Raw genomic sequence first — 12,315 nt, 5'->3', positions numbered from 1 at the left:
AGCAATATCTGCTCCATTTGCAAGTCAAAACAATTTTTTTCTCTCCTGGATGCTGGCTCTGAGAGCTCAGCCTGGTGGCTGGAAACTCACGCTGTTTTTCCTGCTTTGCTGACGGCAAGGATGGAGGATTCAGAGCCGGGCCAGGCAGCTGCAGCCACCGGGCAAGATTCAGAAGACAGGCCAGGAGCCGAGGCATGCATTAAGAGGCCTTTTCCTCTGTACAGTCATTTATTGCTCTGATGATGAACCCAGTGGAAATTCAGCTGAGTAATAAAAACAAACACGCTGCCGTGTAGCTGAGCAAGATGAATAGGCAGCTCACACGCATGTGTGTGCCCGGACCTCTGACAACACTTGGCTGTTACATAACTGTTGATCCTCAAGTACCTGCGAGATAAACACTTGGGACTTACTGACTACAAATAACCGCCCTGTTAAACCAGGACAGAACGTATGCCTGGAAGCCTGAGCGCTATGGGCACGAACTAAATCAGCATTTGCCACGCATCACAGAAAAAGTATTGCAAAAAGCGGTACAAGCGCCAAGCATTAGTGCGAAGTCCCCATTCATTGGCATTGCTGTTGCACCTACGAGTTCCCATCCCATTCTGCCAGGCCCCCTGCGGGCACCTATCGAAGAGTCCTGGCCCCGCAGAGCCCCTGGCCCATTCCTAGCACTGCTGCTGTTGTCCTCCCAGTTGTTAGTTTGGAAAGGAGCCTGCCTCCTGCCCATTTCCATGGCATAATGGAAGCCTTAGTGGGGAAGCAAGCCCCTGCTGTTAGCCGGGGAGCAAGGCCACATCCCTTTTAAATCAGCTCTGAGAGAGGCCTCTGCACACAAGTGCCTTCCTGTGCATGAACAATTCCATCGGAGTCAGCACGTGAGCCAAGTTACTCGTGAGCTTGCTAAGTGCGTGTTGGAAACAGTTTTAAGAGGATCCAATTACGCTCGCGGATCACCCGCGTCCCCACGGACAGACTCTCTGCTACCTTCGCTCCCACCTGGAGAAGCTGGAAAGATGATATCTAAACACTCTTTTTAGCCCTCAGCTCCAGCATCTGGCTTTCACTTCCCCTCCTGTGTCTGTCCGGCCTGACCGAAACCCGCCGCAGCAGCTGATGAAGCCATTTACAGAGCACGAAACTCCAGAGATGCTGGTAGTGTTTATGTTCCCTTTTTGCTGAGTCTCATTTTCCTTAATTGCCTGGGGAGCAATGTCCAACCACATCCTGATGGCAAAGGAGCCTGATGATTAGCCAGATTACTGCCTGGTGGTTAGCACTCGGATAGAGCAGGCATAAAGCGCTGGCATTTAACAACACTTTTTGATGGCAGGAAGTTCTCAAGAGTTCAGGACTGCATTTGTTTTCAGCCGTGTTCCTAGCTGGTCTTCCCAAATCTGAGAGGAGCATAAGGCAACAGCTGTAATAGCCGGATCCAAAAAAATCAATTGGAGGTCAAATTTATATTGCCTTTCAATGGCTTGTATCAGCCCCTCAGGGATGCACGTGCTGTACCTGTTCATCTCAATAGAATCAGAGCCGTGGGGAGAGAGGAATGATAGCAATTTCGGTAGCAAGGTTGCTTAACTACCTGTGTGCTGAGCCTTGAGCAGCTTCTTCTCACAAGTAGGACCGATGGCCTAGGTACAAACATTCAAAAAGCCAGAGGTAGAATCGATCTCAGTTATACAGTTTTCTGTAAACTGCATAGTTTAGATTAGTGAACAGAACACACATTTGCCCTTTGGTAAATCTTAGATTGGGTTCTTCCATTTTTAAATCGGCCCATATGTGCCGAGCTTCTGTTTTTTTGTTGTTTTTTTTTACAGGTATAGCTTGGTTTCCTATCCCTTATGCTGGTAAAACTGTAATGTCTGTGCCTGGCCGTGGACACCATTTCAGTGGATCGCTTGTCCCTGGAGCCCTGTATTCTTCAGTGAGCCCTTTAAGAGGAGATGGGAAATGGGGGACCTGCAACTTTTTAGAAATCAGTACACAGGTCCTTACATGACAAAGAAATGGTTCTCCAGGCTGCCCAGATAACTGCATTGAACACAGATTTGTAAAACCACTGCGAACAAACTCTCTGGGGCAGGGACACTGCTGCCGTGTAGACCCACAGACTTGCACGCTGCAACACTGGTTAAACAATTAGCCTACTGATGTGACATCCATCCCCTGGCTCTCGCTTCAACGGGTCTAACTCCCCCTCTGAGCACATTCCCATTTACTCCCTTCTTTCTAAGTCTGCAGGTGACGGACAGAAAGGATGCCCAAATTCCACGCTGCAATCCCACCCCACAGAAAGCAAAACCACTGGCAAAAAACGCTCTCCCCATTCTGTGCGACGAGCTCAGCCAGCATCATATCCAAATCCTGTTTCTAAGCAACAGCTTTTTGTTCCCCCCTTGCTACATTCATGGGAGATGCTGAAATATTTGTGAACTGCAACAGCATGAAATACAAGCAATAGGAATGCGACAGCCTGAAAAACAGAGCCACTGGGCAGTTCTGACTGCAATGGCCCTGGAGAAAGAGCAAATAGGGAGGGGCTGAGCCTTTAAACATAGTCTAGAGTGACCTAATCACCGCTGCCACCCCCCAGGGACACGGAGGTTGGCAATTAGAGCTCCATTAAGCACAGGACTGCTGGTGGAGATACCATTTTGCAGTCAGGCCCAGCTGAGATGGCAAGGGAGAACAGACCGCTTGCTGTCACTCACCGCTTTGGGGTTTCTCACTGAGAAATCTCTGTATACTGAGCCCATCCCATCCCAGAAGAGCTAACAGTCGGTATTTATTTTCCCTGTTGCTTTTATGCAATTGGCCTTCCTCAAGGAGCTACAGAAATCCTCTGAGCTAGAGAGGCACGAGGGAGGCTCTGCTACACAATCCCTGCTGGGGACATCAGGCTTCCACTACACAAACAGCCCAAAACTTTGCTCTTCTCCTAGCTGCTTCTCCAGCAGAAGCCCAGCTTCTCGCTCAGCACCCTACATCCATAACCAGCAGGTCGGGATCCTTACCACCCAAGCTTTATTTACCATCTGATTTTGGCGCATGGAAGGCAAATACTTCAAAGAATAAAATCAACTTCAAGCCAAGTGTTAGTCAGGGCATGGAGGAGGCCTTATCATAACTGCACAGAACAAGTGGATTCCCTGCCCCAAAGAGACTCCACAAGCTGGACTGTTCCCCAACCCAATGCAATCAAGGGAAGAAGGCTTCTGCTAGTTTCAATCAGTTTGGGATCAGGCTCTCAGACCCCTAGTGCAATGAGAGTTTTGGCATCCATGGCCTTGAAAAATCTGCCTTAAGTCACCCTTTCAAATCCAAAGCTCAGATACCTTTGATGTGGGCCAATACAAAATGAGTTTGATCGTGTCAGGCTGGATCCTAGGATCTCCTGATGTCACTGAAACAATTTGGTCCCCTGGCCTGTTATCTCACCTGGGAACCAAGGAACCAATGGCCAGAGCAGACCCAGGGCCTGATTTTTGGAACCGCAAAGTTCCCACCGCTCCAGGCTTCGCTGCTCACCCCTCCGAGTGGTCGTCCTAGGGGACGCGGTAGCACATGGGTGAGCTAGGTGGGTGTGCCTGTCCTACCGATGGTCTGAGTTTCCAGACCTGCCAACCCAGCCTTAAGTCCACTTAAACCTCAAACGGAGCCAAGGACCGGAAGGTTTTCTGCTCCTATGGAAACACAGCGCAGCAATCTCTGAGTAACACGATCCTTACACAAACATACTTAGAAGCCTCTCCCTCACCCCACTCTAATGGAATAAAAAAAAAATCCTGCCACCTCTACTATTCCTGCTCTTCTGAAGCCATTTATGTGTAATAATTACCATTTCTGTCCCGCTCCTGCCTTCAAAGCTGGGGCTGCACCTGTCGCAAGGTGCCGCAAGATTGCCATCTGGGTAATTCCAGCAGAGGATGCTCGCCCCACAAGCTGCTGGGACGTGTGCCATCACTTGCAGAGTTTGCTAGACTGAAAGGATCCCTGCTTGCACCGTTAGGTGCCATCAGGGGAAGCAGTCCTGGCTCTGCATCCAGCAGCAGGTGCTTGGCTCTAGCCAGGAGGCAGAGTACTGAGAGTGCACCCCACTTAGGAAAACCAGTGTCTTAGAATAGGAGGAGTCATGCAAAGCTGCCCATCACCTCTGTAGGACCGCAGTCTAAGCCAGGGCGAAGCAGCACAAGTGACACAAACTCTGGCACAGCACAGAGGGGAAAAAAGTAGAGCCAAGAACAATACAAACCTTCAGCCTGGTCTCCCCTGGGAAAACAGACTTAGTTTGTCACAGGTTCCCAAATGATAAGACCCTAGCATGGACTTGGCAGCTGGGCAAGGTATAGCCGAGGTCTCCCCAAGACTCAAAACTAGGTTACGGGGATGCTCATGTCCCGCAGTGCACAGACCGATACTGCCAACGGGAGTCTGGAGAGCCCGGAAAGGCTCCAGGACTTTTCTTACACAAATAACCAGCCCTGTCCCATAGGGCAGATTCTGCAGTACAACTTTGCCTCTCAATTACAAGCACCCCCATGGCTGCCAAGGAGGTGGTCACAGCAACAGGGATCTTCTGGTTTGGTACTTTGCCATCCTCCAGCTGTGTTTTCTAATGGCCAAAAGCAAAACAAGCTCCAGTATAGTTTAACCAAGAACACGCAGACCCTCGTACGATAAAGCCCCAGAAAGCAGCACTGTCACAGCAGCTTCCTGCTGTGGATCTCGAAGCTTTCATTAGCATTATTTCACAGCAGCCTGTTTGGATTGGGATCATTAGGGCTACGTTACCAAGGGAGAAACTGAGGCACACAGCAGGGAACTGGCTTGCCTCACTTCACAGAGGGAGCCCATGACAGGGCTGGGGCCCTGTTCTGAACTCCCCTGATCACTTGCCCTACGATGCACGAGGAGGATGCACCAAGGCCCATGGAGCAAACTCTGAAGCTGGTCCACAAGGATCAGAAGGGAGCTGGAGGAATGGTCATTCTCCCAGCTTGCAAACATGCAGCAAGCTGCCTCCTTTGGCTATGCCGCCGGCTACGCAAAACACCTCTGTTCCCTAACTGCCCCTTTCTCCTTCCGGTTCCAGGGTCCTGCCTAACTCAGTCCCAAGCTCCGCGATCTGCCTAGGCCAGAGCGCAGGGAGGCTCAAGCGTGCTCCACAATTCATTTCTCGAGTTGAGAAGTGCAGAACTGCCTCCCTTCCTTTGCCTCCCCAGCTCCCTTGCGCTCCCTGCCAAGAGCGTGGCCTAGGCAAGCTCCCGGAGCGCCAAGGGATCTACACGGCTGGACTTCCTGCCAGACATAACAAGAACCAGATGATGTGCTCTAAGTACGCCCACCCCAGAGAGGAGCAGGGGGAGGAGGAGGGAAAGGAAAACAGGCTGCATGGCGCTTTCATGAACTCTCTGCTGTGTTGACAGAGCTGGTCTCTATAAAACCTACCCACAGCCCCAAGAAGTCTCCCCCTCCTCTTCTCTCCTGACCGGGAAGCGCCAAGCCTCCCCAAGGAGGGGTCAAGGAAGATGCCTTCACCATGGGCCCTGGCTCTTCTTCCCAGTGTTAAATGCTCTGCCCTGTAACCAACTTAAATCCAGATGTATCCAGAGCTAGGTAAGGGTAGACAGGGGGTCTCTAAAACCCAGTGAAAACAGACCTTGCTTTTCAACCCCTGCCTTATAGCAGAGTCACACGTGCCTGTTGATGCTTTCCCGTCATTACGGGAGATGCATAATGTCCCCTGAACCTCCTCGCTAGTGAAAGTGAACTTCTCGTAAGCACTCTGCTTGATCAGCATCCCCCATGTTTCTAGCACGTGAAAGGCCAAAGCCCCATTGCTCCGCTGCTGAACTACAGGCAGTGCCCTGCGGGTCACTCTGTGGGCCTGGCTTTCCCCTGGGATCACAGCCAGGCTGCAAGGGTGAGCACTGGATGGGAGCTGCAGCCAGCCAGCACAGCACAACACAACAGGCCAGCGACACCCTAGAGAGCACGGTGGGTGTTTGCTGTCCCCAGCAAGTAGCCCTATACCCTCTGCTGGGGCCCAAATGCTGAACCCTGGACAGGCCCAAAGCTTTTGTAGCAGGACGGGGACTGCTGGGATGGTGCCGCAGGCACCGGCAGATGTAGCAACCTCCCAAAGAAATCAGGAATGGCGCTCCCTCCTGTGAGCTCTCTCCGGTTTCTCCTATCACAGATAGCCTGACCCGGGGATGAGCAGAGCCAGCCAGGAAGGAGGGCACTCTCGACTCCAACCCAGCAAGGCACAGGGAGGAAAACTGTGGCTGGTTCGGGGAGCTCGGCCGGGAGCCCCTCACTGCCACGGCCCACAGAGCGCACGCACAACGGGCAGCAACATCTGTACGAACACAAGAACTGCCACGTCCTGGGTCCGACCCCGAGTCCACCTTGCCCAGTCTCCTGTTTCACGCAGGGGCAGAGAGCGGATGCTGGAGAGGAAAGCGAACGGTGTTGGACCAGGGTTTTTATCCCTGTTTTTCTCTCACTTGCACCCTCCAGCGTTCAACATCTCGGAAGCGTGGATACCAAGGCCATGCCCCTAACCCGCAGGCGCTTCTGCCACTGTTGCATGAAGCTGGTCCCCTTATCTTTGAGCAGAGGCAGCCCCCCAGCCCCGGCTACCACTGAGAGAGGCTGGTGGGACCCCGCACTCCCCATCAGGGTGGTGGCAGCAGCTGGGGACCCCAAGGCAGCCGGCCATCGCTGGGGGTGTCTGGAGGGAGAGACAGACCACCCCGTGCACGTGGGGAGGGGGCACTGCCGAGACCCGCAACGCTGCAAGCCGGAGCGGAGCCCAAACCTGCCGGGACCCGCTTCGCCCTTCCAGCCCCCACGCCAAGGAAACCCCGGGAGCCTCCTCCGTGACAGCTGAACCCGGGGGACAAACGAAAGGCACCCGGGGGAGCTGGGCTCGGCAAGGCGGGCGCCGAGGCAGCGAGGAGCGGGAGAAGCGCCCGGGGGCAGCAGCAGCCGCGGCGCGGGCCTCACCTCCAGCGGGGGCAGGTCGGGGTCGAGCTGCGTGAAGCTGTGCAGCACCACGGGGCTGCGGTCGCCGGCCACCTCCAGGCGCACGCCGAGCAGGAGGCTGCGCGCCCGCCGGGAGCCCTCGAACATGCCGGGGGCGCCGCGCGGCCGCTCATCCTCGCCGGCCCGCGCGGCCCACGCCCGGTTCACCATGGGGGGCTCGCCCCGCCGCCGCGGGCGGAGGGAGGCGGCCGCTCCGCGCTCAGCCCCGTGCCCGCGGCGCCTCAGCCGCGTCTGGCGTCGCCGGCGCGCGGCGGCGCGGGGCGGGGCTAGCGGGGGGCGGGGCTACACGGCAGCGCCGCTCCTGCGCTTGCCCCTCCTTCCCGCGCGGGGCGCCGCTCTGCCCCCCCGGGGCTCAGCTGTGCCGGCATTAACCCCGGAGCCCCTTCACCGGGGAAGGGGGCATGCCCGGCGCTTTCCCGCCGTGCAAAGGGAGGGCCGGCTGCCTTGGGGCCCCCAGCTGCTGCCACCCTGATGGGGGCGGGGGCGGGGGCTGCCTCTGCTCCAAGACAGGGGGACCAGCTCCACGCGGCAGTGCCAGAGGCGTGCGCGGGTGAGGCACCGCCTCTGAATCCTAGACCTTACAGCAGGGGTGGGCAAAGCACGGCCCACCGGGCCATTCGAGCCCCGAAATTAATATTGATCTAGAAAATGACTATTTATGTGCCCTGGCTGCCTGGCATGCGGCCCTCGATGGCTTGGCAAAATTCAGTGGGCAGCCCTTCGTCCAAAATAAGTGCCCGCCCCGCCTTAAACGCTGCTGGGTGCAAGTGAGAGAAGAATGGAGGGGGAAAAAACAACCACCCTGGTCCAACCCAGTTCACGCTCCCCTTCAGCATCCACTCTCTGCCCCTCCAATATTTCACGTGGAAGCAGCTCTCACTGGGAGGCTGTGCCCCTCACTCCTGCACTCCACAGCAAGCCCCTTTGGTGTCCAATCCCTCGAGCCCCATGCAAGGCTTGGTGGCATGGCTGGAAGTGAATGTGGTAAGTCAAGACCAGACACTCTGCAGAGGAGGAACCGTCTTGGTGCCACCAGCTCCTATACCAAAGGCCCAGCTGGTGACTGGGATTCCTCGGGGTGGCCATCACCACCGTCCCCTTGACGTACATCTGCATTAATTCACCTAAACCCCCGTGCAAACCTCCCTTCTGATTCATTACACCCGTGCCACCTTTGTAATAGGAACGAACCTCGGGTGAGATCTTCATCCCTAGATTGCACCTTGTGTTTTCAAGGTCAGGAGCTACCATAGATGACCCAGAGCTAACCACTTCTGAGACGGGGCAGGGTCACTGACCCCATTGTTCAGCAGGGAAACTGAAACGCACAGGGATGAAGCAACTTCCCCAAGGTCATACATCAAGTCAGTGACAGGATCCTTGATCTAATCTGGCCTGGCCTTTCCTACACGTCCACAACCATGGCAGGGGGCCTGACAGGTCATGGAGCCAGAGGGCAAAAGGCTGCAGGTGAAGGCAAGAAATCCACTGAAAAACAGACGGAAGACAAGTGCTTTGAAGACAAATTTGGCCCTGTATAGGGCTGGTGATCTTGGAGAGGGGAGGAGGCTTGTGGATCTGTATCCCCAGACAGGCGGTCATGTATTGTAACTACTGCTGCCAATGCAGGCTATCAAATAGGAGTGATAGCCTACTCTCTGCCCTCCTTTTGTAGCATCTGGTGAAGTGAGCTGTTGTTCACAAAAGCTTATAGACTTAACTGAATCAGAGATGCATAAGGTGCAACTCTACTCTGCCTTCTACCTGACATGATTAACACCGCTAACTAACTACCTGTCTCTATTACCGCTAAGGTGAGAAGAATGTGCCCTTGTCCCCTCCCCTCCTGCCCCGATATCCCTGGCTGACATAGTACACCAGCAAAACCTTGCAGTACAGAGCAGGACTTAGATATTTGAGCCCCTCTCAGGTTTATTTAAAAATCATAACAAGTGAGGGGTGGAAGGGACCTCAGGAGCTCAAACCTAATCTAGCCCCCTGCTCAAAGCAGGACCAGCCCCAGCAAGATCATCCCAGCCAGGGCTTTGTCAAGCTGGGCCTTAAAAACCTCCAGGGATGAAGACTCCACCACCTCTCTAGGTAAACTGTTCCAGTGCTTCACCACCCGCCTAGTGAGAAAGTTTTCCTAATATCCAACCTCAACTTTCCTTGCTGCAATTTGAGCCCATTGCTCCTTGTTCAGTGATCTGCCATTGCTAAGACCAGTCCAGCTCCATCCTATTTGCAGCCACCCTGCAGGGAGTTGAAGGCTGCTATTAAATCCACACTCCCCCCAGTCTTCTCTTTTGCAGGCTACACAGGCTCAGCTCCCTCAGCCTCTCCTCATAAGTCACATGCACCAGCACCCAAACCGTCTTCACTGCCCCCCCAAGTTGTCTTATCTGTGAGAGGAGCAGGCTGAGATCAGTCCCTGAGCTGCAGCTGGATTAGTGCACCAGCAGCTGGAAGCTTCTGCCTGGGAGATGAGCTAAGAACGGGTTAAGCTGCCAATGCTTAAATGATAATGATTAAACTTGAAAGGTATCTGGCCAGGGAGATGAATGAGGGAAATCCACCCTATTGTCCCAGTCTATCTGGGGACTCAAGAGGACAATGGACTATCAGTTGACACTCTGGAAGGTGATTTGTTCAGACACTGAAGGGAGAGGCAATTCCCTTGCTTTCTTAAACTCTAATTTAGGGCTTTAACATACAGCACAATTTGCAGAAAACCCTGAAGAGACCCTGAACCTCCAGCATCAGTAGCCTTCCCCATTTCTGGATTTGAACTCAGCCCCTAACAGTACCTGGAAGCTACAAATGGAGACGTATCTCTGGACTCCTCGGACGTTCTTTACAGGTGTCTGCATACAGGCACGCAGCGGAGGAGTTAAGGGAGACTGCCTAACATACAGTCAGGGCTCCACAGCTAAACAGAAAGAGCTGGCAATTCCCATGTGTGACTGCTCTGATGGTCCAGGGCCATCAATGGTAGCCGGATGGGGGTGTGGAGAATGGATGGAGCAGGGAACCATGAGATCTAAACCATGGGTCCTGTTCCTGGAGGAGGAATGAGTGTGGGGAGTGTGTGGCCAATGCTTTTTTCCCTCCTATCCTTATAGCAGTTGAGGCCTGCCTGGCCCTGCTTGTAAGATTAACCTCAAGGACACCCAAGAGACAAAAGGATGAAGGCAGGGTGCCTTAGACCCCCTCCCCACCTCTTACACTCCTAGGGGGTCTGCACTGGTCAAATGAACTACTTTGTCCTGGAGTTATTCTCTCAATCCCATCCCTGCCTTTAAGCCTGCTCCAGCAGCAGACTTGGGCCTCTGGCTTCTGTTCCAGACTTGCATATAACCTTGGTCAAATCCCTCTGGGCCTCAGTTTCCCCAGATGTAAAAGAAGGGTAGCAGCATCCCCTCATCTCTCATGCAGCTCAAGACAAAATTCCATCCCGTCTCGTATCAAATGAGATGGGAGGCAGCTTTAGGGCTGAGGTATACACAGAAATCATAAGTCATCTTACTTAGAGTGCAGGTCCTTAGGGGTCAGGACGGCCTTTGTTCTGAGCTTAGCACCCAGCAGGATGGTTTCCCTGTGCATGACCTGAGCAAACAGCAAACAACAGGGACCATCACTTCCAGGAGACAAGCCCCTGCCCACAGCACCCTCCAGCTCTGCCTGACCTTTCCAAAAAGGCAGCTGGATCAGATGGCTCATTTGGCTGGGCCCTTGGCTGACCACTAAGGACATTTTCACTGGCATAACACTAATGATAATGGACAATAAATAATACAGTCCAGGAAGCCAACTGCACGGCTGTAAAAATAGCCAGACAGCTTCCTTTCCATTCTCCTGGGCCTGAAAAACAAAAACACTTCAAGCCCAGTCACAAGTCAAAGCTTAGGACATTGGATCATAAAGGTCAATCCCAAGGAGTCAACCAGCATGGAGCAGATCCCCAAAGACCAGGAGATCAAAACTCTGCACACATGGGGGTGTTATTACTTGCTCCTGGTTGTGAACCTGGGGGATGTACTTAGCTCAGCATTTCCTTTCCCCTTCAATTATGAGGCCTAAGGAAACACAATTTTCCCCAAAGAGATTCCCACATATTCACAGGACTCCAGGGGCTTGCAGAAAGCGATGCAAGCATGTGAGAGCTATAAGAAAGAGTTAAACCAGGGGAGGGCAATTATTTTGGGCAGAGGGCCGCTTACAGAGTTTTGGCAAGCCATCGAGGGCTACATGACAGGCAGCCAGGGACAGATAAATATTAATTTTCTAAATTTTTTAGGAGCCCTGCAGGCCGGATAGATTAGCCTGGTGGGCCGCATCTGGCCCGCAGACTGCATTTTGCCTACCCCTGAGTTAGACGCACAGCAACCTCAGGGAAAAGTTTGTGTAGCCCAGGAAATGCTCTGGCCTCTAACTTTTCTCCCACTGGCATCAACAGTAGAACTAGGATGTCCAAGGGCAGATCACATCAGGATCAACGCACAGACAGCTGTGGTCCCCAGTCAACAGGCTATTCTGGGCCTGTCCACATGGGAAGACAAACTGGAACACCGCATGTGTCCCAGCTGCCGGGGTGGACGCTCTAGTTCCACGCTCAGACTGCCTCTGTGCAGTTCATCATAATCCTCTCAGATCAGCCCTGGGGTTAGTGCAGAATGGCTACCAGGCTTTAAATTCACGCCCTGGCTTACTTTGCGATAGGCTCTCCTGCACAAGAAATTCATAGTTTGGGCCTGCAGCATTGTCTCCCTGGCAAATACAACGTGTATTCTGCACTGGAAAAGCATTTAACCATCCTTGTTGGGGCTGGGTCAGTGCCGCTCTCCCCGTCCACTTCTTCCTTCCTTTTATTCTCCCTCTATTTCACTCCAGTTTCTCTTTTCACTTGCGTATTTTATTCTCCTCTTCCCTACCTCCTTTCTCTCCCTGCCTCCCATATGTGTAACCCCTTCCTGCTTCCGTGGCCATTTTGCCACTCAAATCCATACCCTGTTCTACCATTTCACCTTTCACCCATCCTTCCCTGGCTTCTTTCCAGCATATCCCCACTCTCTACTTCCCTTCCTCATGGTCTCTCGTCTTCATCAATTCACTAGGGTCTCCCTCCCACCGCAGAATGAACCCGGGGGAATTATGGAAAGGGCTGGCAGATTCGCATTACTAGTAATAGCCACTGTTGGCATTGCCATAACAAGTCGGTCTTCACGTGGTCCTTCGAAGCAGGAACTGCCA

At 53.5% G+C, this 12,315-nt stretch overlaps 1 protein-coding gene across 4 annotated transcripts in view; it reads right to left on the bottom strand.

The window, feature by feature from the left end:
• RALGDS (ral guanine nucleotide dissociation stimulator) overlaps positions 1–12,315 on the bottom strand; it is a 99,159-nt gene that overhangs the window by 31,176 nt on the left and 55,668 nt on the right. For 2 of the 4 annotated variants that reach the window (XM_090022042.1, XM_090022043.1), the window contains exon 1: positions 7,027–7,328. The exons of the other annotated variants lie outside the window; for them this stretch is intronic. In XM_090022042.1, coding sequence (XP_089878168.1) covers positions 7,027–7,215 — 189 coding nt within the window. In that variant the 5' untranslated portion in view covers positions 7,216–7,328. Of the gene's footprint in view, positions 1–7,026; positions 7,329–12,315 lie in introns of those variants that run through there. 4 annotated transcript variants of the gene reach the window in all.

This window comes from Crocodylus siamensis, chromosome 11, assembly GCF_052110815.1.
Source record: "Crocodylus siamensis isolate JL-2025a chromosome 11, ASM5211081v1, whole genome shotgun sequence".
In the NCBI taxonomy this organism is placed as follows: Eukaryota; Metazoa; Chordata; order Crocodylia; family Crocodylidae; genus Crocodylus; species Crocodylus siamensis.
The sequence above is the reverse complement of the archived record's forward strand: the minus strand, read 5'-3'. Positions and strand labels throughout refer to the sequence as shown.